This window comes from Garra rufa, chromosome 4 (assembly GCF_049309525.1).
Source record: "Garra rufa chromosome 4, GarRuf1.0, whole genome shotgun sequence".
NCBI lineage: Eukaryota > Metazoa > Chordata > Actinopteri > Cypriniformes > Cyprinidae > Garra > Garra rufa.
Window position 1 is genome coordinate 5,861,150 of NC_133364.1, and position 21,024 is coordinate 5,882,173.

At 35.1% G+C, this 21,024-nt stretch overlaps 1 protein-coding gene across 2 annotated transcripts in view; it reads left to right on the top strand.

Annotated features, from left to right (window-relative positions):
* Positions 1-21,024, top strand: part of LOC141333512 (protein bicaudal D homolog 1-like) — a 44,211-nt gene that overhangs the window by 18,157 nt on the left and 5,030 nt on the right. Inside the window, exons 2-7 of one of the 2 annotated variants that reach the window (XM_073838539.1) lie at positions 1,746-1,958; positions 2,042-2,194; positions 4,590-5,063; positions 9,612-10,733; positions 13,913-14,064; positions 15,647-15,857. In XM_073838539.1, coding sequence (XP_073694640.1) covers positions 1,746-1,958; positions 2,042-2,194; positions 4,590-5,063; positions 9,612-10,733; positions 13,913-14,064; positions 15,647-15,857 — 2,325 coding nt within the window. Of the gene's footprint in view, positions 1-1,745; positions 1,959-2,041; positions 2,195-4,589; positions 5,064-9,611; positions 10,734-13,912; positions 14,065-15,646; positions 19,446-21,024 lie in introns of those variants that run through there. The other variant, XM_073838538.1, reaches the window with a different exon arrangement.

The window sequence follows — 21,024 nt, forward strand, 5'->3', positions numbered from 1 at the left end:
AAATAAAAACAAATATTTTTGTTACTTGAAATAATATAAACATTAATTAAAAAAATTGTAAATATTTGCTAAGGCAACATTTCTTATTAACTTGGATTGTTAAAAATTTAATTTAACTTGGATTATTGTAAAAAAAAAAAAAAAAAAAAAAAAAAAAAAAAATATATATATATATATATATATATATATATATATATATATATATATATATATATATATATACTTGTCTGCTAAAAGTGACAATAAAAAACAACAACAAAATGACTAAATTCTAAATTATTAAATAAAATTAAGAAATTAAAATGAAAACTGTAAATAATACAAAAAATAATAATACAAATAAATAATACAAAAAATAATATTTAAGGGAAAAATAATAATAAAAATGACAAAACCAAATCACAAAATTACTCAAATTAAATTATAAGACTGTAATAGTACTAATACAATTAGTTATTAGAGCTAATTGATATAAAATTGAAACTAAAATTAAAAACAAGTATTTTTGTTACTTGAAATAAAATAAGCATTAATTAAAATTAAATGAAATATAAAGAACTTTTTTTATTGCAAATATTTGCCAAGGTAACATTTCACATTTTAGTTTATTTTACCTTGGAGTATTAAAATAACAATAACTACAACTGAAATAAAAATTAAAGGGAAAAAAACATATATACATATATATATATATATATATATATATATATATATATATAAAACAACAAAATTACTCAATTATTAAATAACTTTAACTGGAATTAAAATGAAAACATGAAAACTGGAAATAAAAAATTCTAAATATTAATAACACAGTTAAATTAAACTACAACTAAATAAAAATAAATAAAGTAATTCAAAAATAATATTAAGGGAAAAAATAATAAAAATGACAAAATTACTAAAATTTAACTGAAAATATATAAATAAAAACAAAATTAAAAATATTATATATATATATATAAAATAAACAAGTAATAAAAATAAATAACATAAGTAATATTAAATTAAAGGAAAAAACTAATAAAATGAAACAAAAGCACATTACAAAATTACTAAAATTTTAATTAAAATAAAAACTGATAATAATAATATTAATATAATATTATATAAATAATTCTAAAATAAAATGTATTATATATTGGTACTACTATATTTCTACTACTAAGTTTAATACACTTTTTAAGTATGGACATTTTGAACTTGACCTTGTTTACCTGAATTATATGCTAAAAATACAGACATCTTATATACCTCTAGTAGCAACTCAGAAGGCAATGTTTCACAAATTTTTAAAGCACTGATGTAAATGTAAATCCGCATTCCAATTCACATACCTAATGTAAAATTTGCAAATTACAATGCATTAAAAGTCAGTGTGTACTTCACTATTGATTTAAAAGTTCTACAAATCTAAATCACAGGTGGCTTTGTCAGATACTGTTTGTGTTTTCTTGTAAGTGTTGACATCCAGTTAAATTCATTGCCTTAAAATTAAATAATATTTCACTTTTAGATTGAAAACTTGGCACTTTATTTCACAACTGAAAAAAAAAACTGAAGATGCAAAGATTTCTGGAAAAAGTTCATACTTTGTAAATGCTTACTATTTTAAATGCACTGTAATTTGGGATGCATTACATACTATATACTGTGCTTAAGATGCATCTCAAGTGTTTCATGCATGCATTTTATGCACGAACCTAACGCTTAATTTCTAATGAATTCTCCTCTCTGTTCCTCAGGCCTTCAGCCAGGCGTACACCACCCAAAGGAAGGTGGCTGAAGACGGGGAGACCAACGAGGAGACGCTGCTGCAGGAGTCGGCCACGAAGGAAGCGTACTATATGGGTCGCCTACTTGAGCAGCAGGCCGAGCTGAAGAGCAGCAGATCTCACGCGTCCTGCACAGAGGCCGAGAACGAGAGACTCGGCACCATCCTACAGGAGCTGAGAGAGGTCAGAAACTCCATAAATTGATCATAGGTTTAAAACCGTGACAGGTTTTGACAGCTCTGCTCTTTGGTCTCTGTGTCTCTCAGAGCAATGAGATGTTGGAGTTGCAGAGAAGCCGGATGAGAGAGGAGATCAGAGAGTACAAGTTCAGAGAGGCCAGATTACTGCAAGACTACACCGAACTGGAGGAGGAGAACATCTCGCTGCAGAAACTGGTTTCTACGCTCAAGCAGAACCAGGTAGACACATTTCTACTAAAGAAAAGGAGGTTCTGGGCCAGAAATATGTCATTGCTGTGGCCTTTCTGGTTTCTGATCAAAAAAAGCTATAATGCAAGTTGATAATGTGGTCATCAAACACAAAATTAGCTGATATTAAATGAATAGCTTTCATTATATGTGACCCTGGACCACAAAACCAGTCTTAAGTCGCTGGGGTATATTTGTAGCAATAGCCAAAAATACATTGTATGGGTCAAAATTTTAGATTTTTCTTTTATGCCAAAAATCATTAGGAAATTAAGTAAAGATCATGTTCCATGAAGATATTTTGTAAAATTCCTACTGTAAATATATCAAAATGTAATTATTGATTTGTAAAATGCATTGTTAAGAACCTAATTCGGAGAACTTTAAAGGTGATTTTCTCAGCATTTAGATTTTTTTGCATCCTCAGATTCCTGATTTTCAAATAGATGTATCTCGGTCAAATATTGTTCTATCCTAACAAACTATGTATCAATAGAAAGCTTATTTATTGAGCTTTCATATGATGTATATATCTCAGTTTTGTAAAATTTTACCTTATGACTGGTTTTGTGGTCCAGGGTCACATATGCAATGATGCAATGCAATACAATGCAATGTTTATTCAGTAAAAAATACAGGCAAAATTGTACTATTTCTAACAACTTAATTCTCAATTCATCTGAAATAAATTATATTTTACATATTGTTAAATGAAGTATTATTATTAAATTTATAAACATTTTTATGTATTTTATATTTGTTTCAATTGATATTCAAATAACTTTTGACCAATTATTTACTATAATTACAGTAATAATTATCATACTATATATATTTTTTATTTTCATATACATTAAGAAACTTATATTTCTAAGTATTTATAGCTTTTTTATTTTTAGATTATATTATACTTCATTTTACATTGATATATAAATAAATTCAGACTAATAATTAATAATAATGTATAAATTTTATTCATTTTAAAAACATTTATACATGTATATGTATAATTAATTGATTTATAAATATGTCCTGACCAATTTATTATTGTATATTTTATTTATTTTATATAAATGTACAAACGTACATTTATAAGTATTTATATACATTTTTGTATTTTTTTAGATTATTTTATACTTATTTTTAAAGTGATATTTTCTGACCAATTAATTACTAGAAATGTTATTTATTTTATAAACATTTATAAACTTATTTATATATTGTTTATTTTTTTATATTATAGTCATTTATATATATATATATAACTTTTGACCAATTTATTACTATAAATTTTATAAATTTTATAAACATTTATACATTTATAAACTTATATTATATTATCCGCATGTTTAATTAATATATAAATACATTTTAACTAATTGATTATTAATTATTTTGTTTGTTTTAATTAAATGTGTAAACTTATATTTATTAGATTATATATTTTTTCTTAGATCATTTTTATTTTTAGATGATTATTTTTAAATGTATATATAAATACCTTCTGACCAGTTAATTACTATAAATTGTATTCATTTTATATGCATTTATAATTATAACCTTATATTATTCATCTTTAATCATTATATAAATAACTTCTGACCAGTTTATGTATGTTTTTTATTTTTATATAAATATAAACTTATATATGTATAATATTATATGACATTTACATTATATCATAATACATTTTTTATTTTACATTATATTCTACTCATAAAAACAAAACCAGTCTTAAGTCGCTGGGGTATATTTGTAGCAATAGCCAAAAATACATTGTATGGGTCAAAATTATTGATTTTTCTTTTATGCCAAAAATCATTAGGAAATTAAGTAAAGATCATGTTCCATGAAGATTTTTTGTAAAATTCCTACTATAAATATATTAAAATGTAATTTTTGATTAGTAATATGCATTGTTAAGAACTTAATTTGGACAACTTTAAAGGTGATTTTCTCAGTATTTTGATTTTTTTGCCCCCTCAGATTCCTGATTTTCAAATAGATGTATCTCGGCCAAATATTGTCCTATCCTAACAAACTATACATCAATAGAAAGCTTATTTACTGAGCTTTCATATGATGTATATATCTCAGTTTTGTAAAATTTAACCTTATGACTGGTTTTGTGGTCCAGGGTCACATATATTATAAACCTATTTATAAATACTTAAACTTTTTATTTTTATATTATACTTATTTTTAAATTGATATTTTAATAACTTCAGACCATTAAGTCACATAAATAAACGAAATTATATTACTTTAAATGTTAAAATATATCCTCAAAACTAAGCGTAAAACCAAGACTTTTATGCATCACATTTGTTACATATTATCAGATACTTCCAGAATCAAAGCAAACGGTGACTCTGTGTTCTTTCAGGTGGAGTATGAAGGCTTAAAGCATGAAATCAAAGTCCTAGAGGAGGAAACAGCGCTGCTCAACAGCCAATTAGAAGATGCGCTGCGCCTGAAGGACATCTCTGAAACCCAATTAGAAGAGGCTTTGGATTCTCTAAAAAGCGAGCGAGAACAAAAGAACACCCTGAGGAAGGAATTAGCACATCATCTAACCGTGTGCGACGGAGGGTTCAGCTCAGGCTGTGCTCATCTGATCGCCCTGACCTCAGCGCCACCTAGTGGCAGCGCCACCCCGACGACCGCCACATCGCCCAGCAGCGAGGACGGTGGCAAATGCAACGGGCATCTGCTTCAGGGCGCGACGGGTTCGGTTTTGAGCCGACTGAACGGAGACTTCAGGTCGTCCAGTTTGAGGAAGAGTGAAATTCTGACCCCTGATCTCTTCAGTGAACTCAATGGACCGGAAATACTGAAACTGAGACAACAGCTTCAGCAGGTCAGTGTGGAGGGGGCGGGGCTTGTGGTTGGCCACACCCACATCATGAATATTTAAACAGCATAAACATACATAAACATTCTATCAGCACCCATTCACTCTCATAGTGTAGGATAGTGCTACGATATACCCAGAGTAAAAAGGTTTCGCGATAATCGACTTTGAAAAATGGTACAAAAAGTTCTGCCTGCGACTATGAACAAATATTTAGGAGCTAACAACGTGCTAATCATGTTAGAATCATGCTAACAAAACGCTAGTGACATGCTAATAATGCTAAAACATATTAGCAAATTGGTAATCATGTTAGAATCATGCTAACAACATGCTAGCAACATGCTAATTGTGCTAGCAACATGCTAATCATGTCAGCAACTTGGTAACCATGTTAGAATCATGCTAGCAACTTGATAATCATGCTAGAAAAATTCTAGTAACATGCTGATCATGCTAGCAACATGCTAGTTATGCTACAAAATGCTAACAACTTGCTAAGCATGCTATTAACTTGTTAATCATGTTACAAACATGCTAATTATGCTAGAAGCATGCTAGCAACTTAATAACCATGCAAGAATCATGCTAACAACATGCTAGTAACATGCTAATCATGCTAGTAACATGCTAACAACATGGTAATCATGTTAGAAGCATGCTAGCAACTTACTAATCATGTTAAAACCATGCCAACAACATGCTAATCGTGCTAGAAACATGCTAATCATGCTAGAAAATGCTAAGAACTTGCTAATCATGCTAGAATCTTGATAACAACATGTAATCTTGCTAGAAACATGCTAGCAACGTCTTAGTCATGCTACAAACATGTTAGTAACTTGCTAATCATGTTATAAACATGCTAATCATGCTAGAAACATGCTAGCAACATGTTAATCATGCCAGAAAATGCTGACAACTTGCTAAGCATGCTAGAAAAATGCTAGTAACTTGCTAATCATCCTTGCAACATGCTAGCAACTTGCTAATCATGCTAGAAACATGCTAGTAACTTGCTAATCATGTTATAAACATGCTAATCATGCTAGAAACATGCTAGCAACATGCTAATCATGCCAGAAAATGTTAACAACTTGTTAAGCATGCTAGAAACATGCTAGTAACTTGTTAATCATGCTAGAAAATGCTAAGAACTTGTTAATCATGCTAGCAACAGGCTAGCAACTTGCTAATCATGCTGGAAACATGCTAACAACTTGCTAATCATGTTAAAAGCATGCTAGCAACTTGGTAATCATGTTAGAATCATGCTAGCAACTAACTAATCATGCTAGAATCATGCTAATAACATGTTAATCATGTTAAAAACATGCTATCAACTTGCTAATCATGCTAAAACATGCTAGCAATTTGCTAAGCATGCTAGAATAATGCTAACAACATGCTAGTAACATGCTATTTCATGATTTTAATTAATTAGACATGCTTTTGATTACTATTTTCTAATGTAAGCATTAAAATAGAGTCTAGAAAAATTCTAAACAGAAAAAACACAATCCAGAAAAATTTAAATCAATTTGGAAAAAATACTACAGAATTTGAGAAGAAAAAAAAAATTAATAGGGCCCTATTTATTTATTTTGTGTCTTTGTTTTATTGTATTTGTCCTTAGTTTGTTACTTGCATCTGTGTTCTTGTAATTAATAATAAAGATAAAATAACAAAAATTGACTATATCAAGAAAATAGCTTCTGTTGTTCTCCTCATTTGTAATTCGCTTTGGATAAAAGCGTCTGCTAAATTATTAAATGTAAATGTAAAATGACTATATCATGAAATAAGATTTGGCTTTATCCTTTTAGCTCTTATCAAGTCCAGAAGTATAATAAATCTAGCTCTTTAATATCTCTTTTATATATCTTTTGGCTCTTAATTCCCATATTTCAAAGCTTTTCAAACTCATGCTCAAGACCCTAAATAGTGAGAAACGACTGCTGCATTGGTTTAGGCGTTGTTCTGTTTACAACGGGATGCTGCAGTGTCGTGGGATGAAATATGAGACCCCCATACACACTAATGGGCCATGCTACTGGCTTATTTATATCCTTCCTGTCACAAGAGATCACTGTTTCTAGTGCAAGTTCATTTGAGTCATATGAACTATGCATCCGTGTTAAACATTAGATATGCATTAACTGTACAAAATGCACAGACCTTGTCTGACCTGCTTGTAAATTCATTTTAGTAGAAACGAATGAGACAGAGTTGATTAAATTAAGCCTATCTCCATTAAGTCTCCTGAGCAATAAACTGATCCTTTACATGCATTGGATTAAGCCAAGACATTACTAGCAAAACCATTTGGCATCTTTTTCAGAAAACATGCACTTTATCTAGTTTTTTTCATGCACTGAGTCAGAAATCTATAAAAATGCAATATATATATAAAGAGAGTAATAAAAATAGAAATCCATTCTTAATGTACTGTGATTAATCAACTGAGGAAAGTCTAAAGTTTGTATACACCTTGCAAAATCTGCAAAATGTTAATTATTTTACCAAAATAAGAGGGAGCATACAAAATGCATGTTATTTTTTATTTAGTACCGACCTGAATAAGATTTCACATAAAAGATGTTTATATATAGTCCAACAAAGAGAGAAAATAATAGTTAAATTTATAAAAAGTTTAGGTACTGTACACTTGATTTCTAATACTGTGTTTGTCCTGAACAATTAAACTGCCCGCTTTTCTTCAGATAAATCTTCCAGGTCCCACGAATTCTTTGATTTTTCAGCATTTTTGTGTATTTGAACCCTTTGAGATCCATCTTTTCACACTGAGGACAACTGAGGGACTCTTATGCAACTATTACAGAAGGTTCAAACACTCACTGATGCTCCAGAAGAAAAAACGATACATTAAGAGCTGGGGGGGTGAAAACTTTTGGAATTTGAAAATCAGAGTAAAGTTCACTTATTTTGTCTTCTGAGAAACATGGAATATCTTCTCTAGCTTCTGAAGGGCAGTACCAAATGAAAACAAATACGATATTTAGGCAAAATAAGAAAAATGTACACATCTTCATTCTGTTCAAAAGTTCTTAATGCATTGTGTTTCCTTCTGAAGCATCAGTATGCATTTGAACCTTCTGTAATAGTTGCATATGAGTCCCTTAGTTGTCCTCGGTGTGAAAAGATGCATCTCAAAGGGTTCAAAAGCACAAAAATGCTGAAAAACCAAAGAATTTGTGGGACCTGAAGGATTTTTCAGCAGAGTTGAACTGTTCAGAGGTCAACTAGTTCATTTTAAGAATTAGTCGACTATTAGTCGCACGTTTATTAATAGACCACATAAATCATAATATTGAGCCTAGTGCTTTCATTATTTTCAGCTTAAGAAGACTTTTCCACAGTAGTGATGACCCTGTATGCATGTTTCATACGGATTACATAATCTGAGAATTTTTGTGTTCTATTTGAATTGGTTCATTTAAAAGTAGACATTTTACTCTAAATATTTTTCATGTCTGTAAGGCAAGTATACATGGAGTTGCGAAGTTTAACTCTCAAGTTTACAGAGGCCGAGACAGCAGAATGTGCATCCTGTTTGCTTTGATTATTTCACAAAAGCGCAACGTTTCGTTGTAATTCTGAGTGCACACAAATAAGTCTTTATCACCCCCATTCTTCTTTCGCTTAATTGGCTACCTGTAAAATATAAAATTGAGTTTAACATTTTGGTCCTGGTGTTTAAATCGATAAATAACCTCGCCCCATCCTATCTTGCAGACCTCTTTGTAAAACATGCTCCCTCTAGATCACTCAGATCCAACGATCAGTCACTCTTAACAGTTCCCAGAACTAGATCTAAGTTTAAGGGTGATTGTGCCTTTGCTGTGATTGGACCAAATCTCTGAAATAAGTTGCCAATAGCTATAAGAAAGGCACCAACTTTGGCTACCTTCAGATCCAAATTAAAACTTCATCTATTTTCTATATCATTTTAAATGGTTGATGTCTTAGGATTGTTTTTAGTCTTAATGCTATTTTGTTTTATTATGTGGATGTGTTATTTTCTATCTTTACCTTGTAAAGCACTTTGGGCACTTTGTGTTGTATTTATATAGTGCTATATAAATAAAAGAAAGAAAGAAAAAAAGAAAGAAAGAAGTCTTTACAGATTCGAAAGATGGGTTACTTTTATTTGTATGACCAAAAAAAAAAAAAAAAAATCTTTTAAGAAGGAGCACGCTACTGTTTAGCTTCCAGACTCCGCACAGACACTTCAAAAGTGCATATTTTTCTCAGTTAACATTGAGCTGCCATCTAAAATGGCTGATAATTTGGTCGACCAAGCCTCTTCTCGTCGACTATTAGGAAGCAACCCTAAAAAATAACATGAATTTTGTATGATCCCTCTTATTTAGTAAATAATTAACATTTTGCAGATTCTGTAAGGTGTATGTAAACTTTTGACTTCAACTGTATCTATTAGTCAAATAAACAAGACCCTGCTGGTTGACCAGCATCACCAGCTAGATTTCGACTTGAAGTAAACTCATTAGTTTGTTTGTTTATGTGCCGCAGGTGGAACGTGAAAAGGCGTCTTTACTCAACAGCTTGCAGGAATCACAGGCTTTGCTCCGTCACACACAGGGGGCACTGACAGAGCAGCAAGACAAGGCCATTCGCTTGGGCGAGCGATTCCGAAAACTCCGCCGCCAGCGCAGCAGCAAGGAAAACAAGGAAGAAGAGGAAGACGAAGAAGAAGCGGCAACATTCATCCCTGGTGGCCAGGAGGGGCCGAGTCTGGAATTGCTGCAATGCAAATATAGGGTGGCTGTGACGGAGGTGGTCGGACTGAAGGCGGAGCTAAAGGAGGTGAAGGATAGATATAATGAGTGCGTGGAGGCAAGAGTGCGGGCGGAGGAGCAGGGCAAGGCGCAGATGCAAGGGCTGGAGACGCACGTGGCTCAACTGGAGCGCAGCTGCAGGGAAAGCCGAGAGAAGGCGGTGAATCTGGAAAGGGAGTTGCGGGCAGCCAATAACACGGCTTTGGAGACGCAGGGAATCCTGGGAAACGCCCAAGACGAGCTGGCGACATTCAGTGAGGAGTTAGCGCAACTTTACCACCACGTCTGCCTGTGCAACAATGAGACACCTAACCGCGTTACGCTGGACTATTACCGGCAGGGCCGGACCCCGACGCGCATGTCCACCGCTGGCCACAGGGGGCAGGATGACCACCGCGTGCTTTTGACCCCGCGGCTCGCACGCCGCTTAGCAGCGATTAACGCCGCCACGTCCGCCGAGTCTCGGAGCCCGTCGGACTCTCCATCCAAAGAACCTCTCACTGCTGAGCAGAGCCCGGTCCGTACACCGCTGGGTTCACCCGTCGTTAGTGCCTCTTCATCATCATCGTCATCATCCCCAGCACCTGAGTCGGCCACGGGATCCGATCTCCGTCGCGAACCCACCAACATCCACCACCTCAACGCCATCATCCGAGACCAGATCAAGCACTTACAGAAAGCTGTGGACCGCTCTCTCCAGTTGTCGCGCCAGAGAGCGGCCGCCAGCGAACTCGCCCCGCTGATGGACAAGGACAAGGAGGCCTGCATGGAGGAGATTCTCAAGCTCAAGTCGCTCCTGAGCACAAAGAGGGAGCAGATCGCAACTTTGCGTCTTGTGCTCAAAGCCAACAAGCAGGTAGGCTAATCAGCTCTATTTATTACCCAGCATCCTATTGATTACCATGAGGCCTGAGAGTATTGAACTGTGGGAGTCTTTACATTGACTGAGACTCTTTGACTTCTCATTAACGTTACTCTGTAGCTCTGTTTCTTGGTAAAACTGTTACGTGTCCACATCTTTTGCCTACGGTAGTTTTGAGTACCAAGATCATCAACCTAAATGGTGAGTTCACACAAAAATGAAAGTTCTGGTATTAATTACCCTAATGCTGTTTCAAACCGTAAGTCCTTCGTTCATCTCCGGAAAACAAATTAATATATTTTTTAAGATATTTCTTTCTGACGCTACATAGACAGGTCCAGAAAGGTAGTAAGGACATTGTTAAAAAAAGTGGTTTCAATTATTTAGTGGATTCAATTCAGGAGGAGAAGAATTGTTGATTGAATTGTTTTTGTTTTTTTGTGCACAAAAAGTATTCTTGTTGTTTTGGACTATTTTAACGATGTCCTTACTTACTTTCTGAATCTTAAACTTGGAAGGACCCTTGCTGTCTATGGAGGTTCAGAAAGCTTTCGGATTTCATTAAAAATATCTTAATTTGCTCCAAAGATGAATGAAGGTCTTACAGGTTCGGAACGGCATGAGGTCAATAGCTAATGACAGAATTTAGATTTTTGGGTGAACTGTACCTTGTAGTCTTGTCCACTTTGCAACTTAATCTAATGTCTCATTTCTTGATACAACTGTTACATTTCCACAAGAGTAGCCATTTTTCGCTTACACTAGTCTTGCGTACCAAGATTTTGCATACGTGTCTAAACAAACTACACGTGCTGTCAGTGAGTTCCGCCACTAGAGGCCGCTCTCGTGCTGTATTACAAAGACTATAGGAAACGTGCTGTATAATGAGGACCTTTTCAGCATCTGTAGCAATGGACGTAACCAGGAGAAACTATCGGTATGGATTTTTGCCAATTTCTGCCAATCAACTATTGGTGCCGATTAATCGGCAAAACCGATACATCGGTCGACCTCTACTTTGAAGCTGCATTGAAACTGTGGACCTTCAACCCGCTGATCCCTATTAAATTCCACTATATAAAGAAAAATCCTGGAATGTTTTCCTCAGAAACCTTTGTTTTTTTGACTGAAGAAAGAAAAACATTTTTGGAATGAACTAATCCTTTAGCGTTGCTCTGTAGTTTCTCTGTTTCTTAGGAAAACTGTTAAGTTTCTGCAAGAATTGCTATCGTTTGCCAACAGTAGTCATGCATACCAAGATTTTTAACTATCGGCATATCGGATTTTGTCCACTTTACAACTTATTCTAGCTGAGAAATGCCCACTTAGATTAGAATAGACCATGTGATCGGACTGTTAAAAGACCAACCGGATTTAGCCTTTTTTTATTTACAGATCTGCAAATTTTGGGTTGATATAAGGTGTAAACAGCCTAAATGATCGTAGTCCTCCTTAAAAGGACCCACAAAAGAACCATACTCAACCAATTTTGCAACTTAATCTGATGTCTCTTTTCTTGATACAACTATTCAATTTCCACATGAGTAGCCATTTTTCCGCCTACACTAGTCTTGCGCACTAAGATTTTTCGTATGTGTCTAAACCAGGGGTGCTCAACCCTGTTCCTGGAGATCTACCTACCTGCAGACTTTTGTTCCAGCCCTGCTCCAACACAGCTGTCTGTAATTATCAAGGGCTACCTGATTAGGGTTGGAGCTGAACTTAGGATAGTAGGATAGTAGATCTCCAGGAACAGGGATTGGGCACCCCTGGTCTAAACAAACTACACGTGCTGTCAGTGAGTTCCGCCACTAGAGGCCGCTCTTGTGCTGTATAACAAAGACTATAGGAAATGTGCTGTATAATGAGGACCTTTTCAGCTTCTGTAGCAACGGACGTAACCAGGAGAAACTATCGGCATGGATTTTTGCCAATTTCTGCCAATCAACTATCGGTGCCGATTAATCGGCAAAACCGATATATCGGTCGACCTCTACTTTGAAGCTGCATTGTAACTGCAATTTGGACCTTCAGCCCGCTGATCCCCATTAAATTCCATTTTTCCTCAAAAACCTCAAATCAAGAGCATTGCTCTATAGTTTCTATGTGTCTTAGTAAAACTGTTACGTTTCCCCAAGAATTGCTATGGTTTGCCTACAGTAGTCATGCATACCAAGATTTGTAACTATCTGCATATTAGATTTTGTCCACTTTACAACTTATTCTAGCCAAGAAATTCCCACTTAGATTAGAATAGACCATGTGATCGGACTGTTAAAAGACCAACCACACCTCTTTTCATTTACAACTGCAAATTTTGGGTTGATATAAGGTGTAAACAGCCCAAATGATCGTAGTCCTCCTTGAAAGGACCCACAAAAGAACCATACTCAACCACCTCACCTTTTGTGCTTTGATTAATTCATGCAATGTTTCCGTCAACTTACATTGTGAACACAAATGCCTAAGTAACTTTCATAGACTTAAATGTCGCTAATCTGGCAAACATGGGAAATCTAACATTTAGTAGTTCTTTCTAAAAAGCTCTGTTACCTTGTAAACATGGCATTTCAGGCAGAGTGCTGCACCTCGATGGACACGTTTGATCTATAGGGAGTAAAATGAAATGTTGATGAAAAGGGACTGTTCCATCCGACACATCATTTCTTTCTCCTTGTTGGTCACTGTGTAATATAAAGCATGTTGTATGACCCTTCCAGGCCAGAGATGATTAATGGACGTTACGATTTATAGATCCAACACCAGAGGGAAAATGCTGTGCTCTATGGGCCACAAAGTAATTACTACATCCATTATTATGTGCAAACACACACAAGAGGAGTTCTTAGTTACTGCAACGACAAGCGCTCAGTTCATTGAAAGATAAGTTAGATTTAAGAAGGTATTGTGAGCCTTTAAACCATGCAATTATTTGGTAAATATATCCTATATATCAAATGCATTATATTGTGCAGGTCTGCTATTATAATCCACATGTAACAATGGTTTTGAGTTTGAAAAGTCAAATTTAATTATTTTCAGCAACACCTTAATTGGTTGTAATGAATCAGGGCTTTCTTATTAGCTCTGTATTATATCAGCAGTGCTTAATTAGCTTATTGTTGGCAGAACTAGTTGTTAATTGGACATAATGATGGTTGTAATGCTCACAGACGGCTGAGGGGGCTCTGGCCAACCTGAAGAGTAAATACGAGAACGAGAAGACCATGGTGACAGAGACTATGATGAAGCTGAGGAACGAGCTAAAGGCCTTGAAAGAGGATGCGGCCACCTTCTCTTCCCTTAGAGCCATGTTTGCCACACGGTGAGAAGATTTCATATACTCAAAATTCATTTGTTTGCAGTTCATTTCAATGCATCATCCAAACTAACAAACTATTTTAGGAGAAAGTGAACAATAAAGTGACAAAAATAGCATAGCTACTGGAAAAGCTATTGTATTTTCCAGTTGCCATGCTGCTGAAAATGTATTTAAGTTAGTTCTCCAACATTGTTTTACAACGTTCACTGGTGCAGGATGCTGACAGCATCATATACGAGTTTGGAGACTGCAGCAGAAGCAATATCTGACAAGATGAGCATTTTTTTTTTTTATCTGTGATTTGGTTTATTTTTGCAGCCGAGAGCAAATTCAGGTGGACAGACGACTGAATAATGAGTCAGCCAGAGCTTTCACAGCACATAATAGTTGATGTTTACTAATTAGGGATGCATAATGCGGAAAAATCTGCTATTTTTCATTATTTTGACCTTTTTGTTATACAAACAAACAATAATTTTATAGTACCACTGTTAAATTACAATACTAATATTTATCTTAATTTCCAAATCTCCAAATCCAAATCAAATTTATCTTTAATTTTTAAATGTTGAACCATCATCAAGCCTTTAATTTGGCTGAAAATCATCTGAATAAATAATATTTCCGTTGATGTATGGTTTGTTAGGACAGGACAATATTTGGCCGAGATGCAACTATTTGAAAATCTGGAATCTATGGGTGCAAAAAAATCTAAATATTGAGTAAATCGCCTATAAAGTTGTCCAAATGAAGTTCTTAGCAATGCACATTACTAATCAAAAATTAAGTTTTGATATATTTATGGTAGGAAATGTACAAAATATCTTCATGGAACATGATCTTTGCTTAATTTCCTAAATACATAAATCTATAATTCTGACCCATACAATGCATTTTTGGCTATTGCTACAAATATACCCATGGTACTTGTGACTGGTTTTGTGGTCCATGATCACCTATTTATCTTAATTCCCTTGATTTTCAAATGTTGAACCATCAAGCCTTTGACTGAAAACTACAGGAAGCCCTTTAAAGCTCCTTTTTCGTTTACAGCAGGTGTTTTATAAAGACTTGCAAACACTTTACAGACATAACAGCCGGGAAGAAGGTTCTTCTCAAATGCACATTATAATAAAGCCAAACTCAGAGCAGAATAAAAGATATGTTTGTGTGGAGCAGCATTTATTTCAAACTGAAAAAACTGGGTTATGATCATTTATTTAATTACATCACAGCCTTACTAGTTTCATTTTGACTAATTTGTGACCCTGGGCCACGAAGTCATAAGGGTCAGTTTTTTTATATTGATATTTATGCATCATCTGAAAGCTGAATAAATAAATAAAACTAATTATTGAGAAAATTGCCTTTAAAGTTGTCCAAATAAAGTTGCATAAAAAAATGCATGTTACTAATCAAAAATTAGGTTTTGATATATTTACAATAAGAAAGAATAGAACAGGATCTTAATATCCTAATGATTTTTGGCGTAAAAGAAAAATCAATCATTTTGACCCATACAATATATTGTTGGCTATTGCTTCAAATATAACCATGATAAGACTGGTCCTTTTTCTCTGCTCAGGTGTGACGAGTACGTGTCTCAGCTGGACGAGATGCAGAGACAACTGGCGGCAGCCGAGGACGAGAAAAAGACGCTGAACTCTCTCCTCCGCATGGCCATCCAGCAAAAACTCGCCCTCACGCAGAAACTGGAAGACCTGGAGTTCGACCAAGAGCAGACGCACCGGACCCGCGTTGGAAAAACGTCCCGGCTGAGGAGGAGCACTCCCAAAGTAAGTGGAACGCCAGTCCCGCCCCTTCCCGACACCCCTTTGACAATTACAGAGGTCCTTACGGCGGCAGCCGCCATCACCTCGCCCACTACACCCACCTTTTCACCCCTTCAGCCCTCTGCCCCCAACAGCCCGCCCTCTTTGGAAGCCCCATCGTCTCCCGCATCGTCCTCCTTGTCCTCCTGGACGGCCCCAACCACACCTTACCGCCATTGGGCGATGGGCGTCCGGGCGTATGTGGTCGAACCGCACACTTACACCAACCTACCAACTCATACTTCCATCCTGGCCCGTCGTTATGCAAGCGAGTCGCACTATTCCCCAGGCTCCGCCCCTTCCTCGCCCTACCGCTCGCCCCTATTGGCCAGTCGCCGCTCCATGTGGAGCTCACCCCAATCCCGCCCCCTTCCCAGCCACTTCCAGCGCTCTACGTCCCGCTACACGCCCCCTTCGTCCACCTACAGCCCTTTGTATCCCAGAAACTACGGCTCCCAGCATCCCCGCTACTGACGGGTGCCGCAGAGAGGAGGACACACACTGGTTTCTGTGCTTGAATGTTTCGGTTTTCGTTTTTTTACTCAGGGATTTAATGGAGCACAAGTGGCCTGGCCTTCTTCAAAAGAGACTGTTGATCAGTTCTCAGGACACTGTGTTCTCACTGCGTGCTCTGTCCCGATCTGAGCGCATGTGGACTGTTCGAGTACACAAATGAGGGACTTTAAGACAGATTCAACAGGACGTTAACGTTTTTTGGATTTGTTGGTGTGTATCAGGGTGAATGTGTGATTCTGTCAACACTGTCAATTAAGAGAGTCAATTAAGATTTTATATGAAATGCCGAATGCAGTTTCAGTGTCTGAGAAAGTTGGCTATGTTTGGAATTGAATACTAGTGTAGTATGTAATACACATCGCATACTATTTTTTCAAGTAATGCACTAAACAACATTACTTTACTGACTGTTTACTCATCCTCAGGCCATCCAAGATGTAGATTAGTATATTTCTGCATCAGATTTGGAGAAATGTGGCATCACTTGCTCACCAATGGATCCTCTGCAGTGATTGGGTGCCATCAGAATGAGAGTCCATTTCACTGTAAAATAAAATAAAATATATGTATTTAAGAAAAATCATTTTATAGTACAACTGTGTAATTGCATTACTAATATTTATCTTAATTTCCTTGATTTTCAAATGTTGAACCACCAAGCCTTTAATTTGGCTTAAAATCATCTGAATAAATAAGCTTTCCGTTGATGTATGGTTTGTTAGGATAGGACAATATTTGGCCAAGATACAACTATTTGAAAATCGTGAATCTAAGGGTGCAAAAAAATCTAAATATTGAGTAAATCACCTATAAAGTTGTCCAAATGAATGCATTCCCAAAAGCACGTTATAAGAAAGCCAAACTCAAAGCAGAAGCAGAGATGAGTTTGTGCGGAGCAGCATTTATTGCAAGCTGAAAACACTGCATTACAATGATTTATTTAATTAAATCACAGCCTTATTAGTTTTATTTTGATGCATCTTAAGCCCAAATACTAATTAATGACCCTGGACCACAAAACCAGTCATAAAGGTCAATTTTTTTAAATTGAGACTTATATAAATAAGCTTTCCATTGATGTATGGTTTGTTAGAATAGGACAATATTTGGCCGTGATACAACTGTAGATACAGCTGATAAAAACATCACAATAATCCACAAGTAATCCACACCACTCCAGTCCATCATTTAACATCTGTGTTTTTCTAAGAAACAAATCCATCATTAAGGCATTTTAAATAAACCATTGCCCTTAGTGAAAAATAAATATACTAAAATGTATTTAAAATACATTTATTTCATGCTAAGTAAGCTACAAATACATTAACATATTATGCACTTAATAAAAATACCCTGCAATTATACTTTTCTGTCTGGTATACTTAAAGTCTGCTAAATTGGAACAACTAATTTTGTATGCGTTTTAATTGTGCTGAAATCCAACTAAAGATACACTTAAGTAAATCTGATTGTGCTAAAGTGGAGCTACTAAGTGGTTTAAATACTTTGCATTTAAAGACCGATATTATTTGAAGATCATACAATCCTCATCAACAGTGACATTAAAACATATTTTAGGCTTAATATTAAAAAATGTGCATTGTGCACAAGTAGTACTCCAAATAAAGTTTAATTACAGTTTTTTTTTTCCAGTAAGTCTCGAGCGATGTCAGGGAATAATAAATGCATTTTAAATTGCTTTTTTTTTATTTTACTAGAAGCTTCTCAAAATGCAAGTCCGTTATCCATAATATTGCTTCCTTCTTGTATTTTGGTCAGAAGCAAAGATTTAAAATTAAAACGTCAATGATGGATTTGTGTCTTATGAACATGCAGCGTTTCACTTCACAAGATGTTTATTAAGTGGTGTGGATTGCTAGTGGATTATTGTGATGTTTTTATCAGCTGGTTGGACTCTCATTCTGACGGCACCCATTCACATGATGAGCAAGTGATGTAATGCTGCATTTCTCCAAATCTGATGAAGAAATAAACTCATCTACATTTCTGATGACCTGAGGGTGAGAAAATTGTCAGCAAATTGAAATTTTTGGGCCAACTGTTTCTTTTTATCTTATGAAAGCTGGCAAAGTAGTAGGTTTTCTGTTACATACTGTGTACAGTATGCATACTGCAGTATGCTTTTCCAAACATAGCCATAGTCGCAGTGCCATCCAGTGGATAAACAGTATAAAAGAAAAGGGCGCAGCCCATGTAAATTGTCAAGTCACGTTTATAGAAATACAAGACACCATTTTACTTAGCAGTAAAGATCAGAATGGGTCAGATTTTAACTCATTAATCTTGTGAGAGCTTACAGGAACGTGATAGTGACGCTGCATTGAATGTATGTTAATGATGAAGTGATGCAAATGACTAAATTCTCAGGGAATATCATTCTTTGTCAGCTGTCCTAAAGGTGGCCAATGACATTGCAACATTTTTTGTTTTGTTTTTACAGCAAATTGATCTGCAGCAGTGATTTGCAGTATAACAGATGCAGTGTTCTTCCATTTGTTGTCATTTTATCAGTTGCATTGATGTTTTCGTTGTTGTTTTACCCCTACACATTCACATTTTGGCAAAACACCATACTACAAAACTCACAGCCAAATAACAAGCTGCCAAACAGCGCAGGAAGTGTCAAAACGCACTTAGAGAGGGACGTGCATGGGCCCAAACATCTGTTAAATGTCTTTTCTGTCTAAATATCGCTGTATTTCATGAGAGGTGCCTGTGTCCTCCCATTAAACGTCTTGTGTGCTGCACCATATCAGATCCACACAAACCTGCAACACTTCACACAGGGCTTGAAGCATTTGACAGGTATCAAACCCTCAACCCAAGCCTGCCATGATTTCCCTGCATGCCGTTTTTAACTGCTAAAAACATTTTCAAATATTTATTTTTTAAATAAATGGGTCTTTCTGTAATTGCTGCGATTTTTCTTATATATATCATTATATCAATATATATACTAATATTTTATCATATTTTTTTTATATTTTTATTAATTTTTATTTCAGTTTTAGTTAGTGTTATTTAATACTCCAAGTTAAATTAAGTAATTTAAATGCAATTAATTTAATTTAATTTAAGTTCCCTTTTATTTTATTTTTATTTATATATTTATTTTATATTATATATTTATATTTGTTAATTTTAGTTGCATTTTTAATATTAATTAGCTGTAATAACTTAAATTATGTTATTTTATTATTCCTGTATGAAAGAAAATATTTTAATAGTATTTAATTCTAGTATAAAAATATAAATCATATACAAAATTTTGTATTTTATATATATATATATGTATATGTATGTATGTATATATATATTAAATTTAATACTAAATTAAAATGTTCCCTTTGGCAAATAGTTGAAATAAAATAAAAAAATCTTTATATTTTATTTGATTTTAATTGATGTTTATTTATTTATTTTTTTGTTACTTGAATAATGCTCATGGAAATGTCACCGCTATCGTAGAAAGACCCAGTTCTGATCCCAATTCGGTGTTTAATTCATTAATCCTCTCACAGGCCTCAGTATTGCATGAAATTGAGTGTAAACGTTAGTTTAGCGCTCTGTTTGTGACTTGTAGATCTAATATTACAACTATAAGCAGGTGGCGATCTTTAATGAGTATTAAAGCGTATCTTCGTTCTATTCTTGCTTATCTTATGCGCTGGTTTTCCTGCACTGACGTCAAATCTGGGACTGATCGATTGTTACGGTTCATACAGAGGGCTTTATGTAATTATCTGTGGGTGTTGTTTTCAAATCAGGACAGAAACCTTGTGAGACCTCCTCTCTTGTTGCACCCGCGCACCTGAGGCCTGAAGCACACAACGAACACGTTGCACTCGATCATCATGCTCCAAAATCTAAAAAACCCAATGTCTCGGCATCTCATTCAGACCCACGTCCAATTTGAGGAAACCTGTCAAATGCTTCTTGCTTCCCGCATCTCTTTCTCTTTGCTTTTCTCTCATTCATGACGTCGTCGACGTGCCGCGCTCCGACCGTCTGCACTAGCTGGAGTAGATGAATGTGTTTTCTACTGTGTGTTACTGTAAAACAGCCACTTTGTGCAAATGCAAAACACTTTTTGAGGGCAGACTGTTATCCATGTCCCTGTCTGCTGTCATATGCATGTGTATACAGCACACAGCCTACAGGAAAACACTGTATGTGTCTGTTGTGAACTGAACTAATGTTGTATATTCTTCATATATACTGTAAATAACAGGTATAAATGCATTGACATTGAGTATGCGTCCTTGTATCATGAGCTGGAAAATGGGACTTGAAAAATCTTTAAAAATTGCAATATTAAATCTTAATATTAGAGCACCTGCTTATGGTTCATGCTGGTCCAGACATGGTTTAAGTGGATGACAAGGAAGAATACCAGCTTATTAGGACTTGATAGGGTTGGACCATTTCGGACCAGCAATAAACCAGCACAGAAACTGGTTTGACATTGATGCACTGGAAAAAATGCTTTTCTTGTTTAGATTTGATTTCCAGCCAAAATATTTAAATATTCTTAAATCAAGAAGGATTTTCTAGAAAAGTAAAAAAAAAAAAAAATCAAGTGTCAAAATTAAGG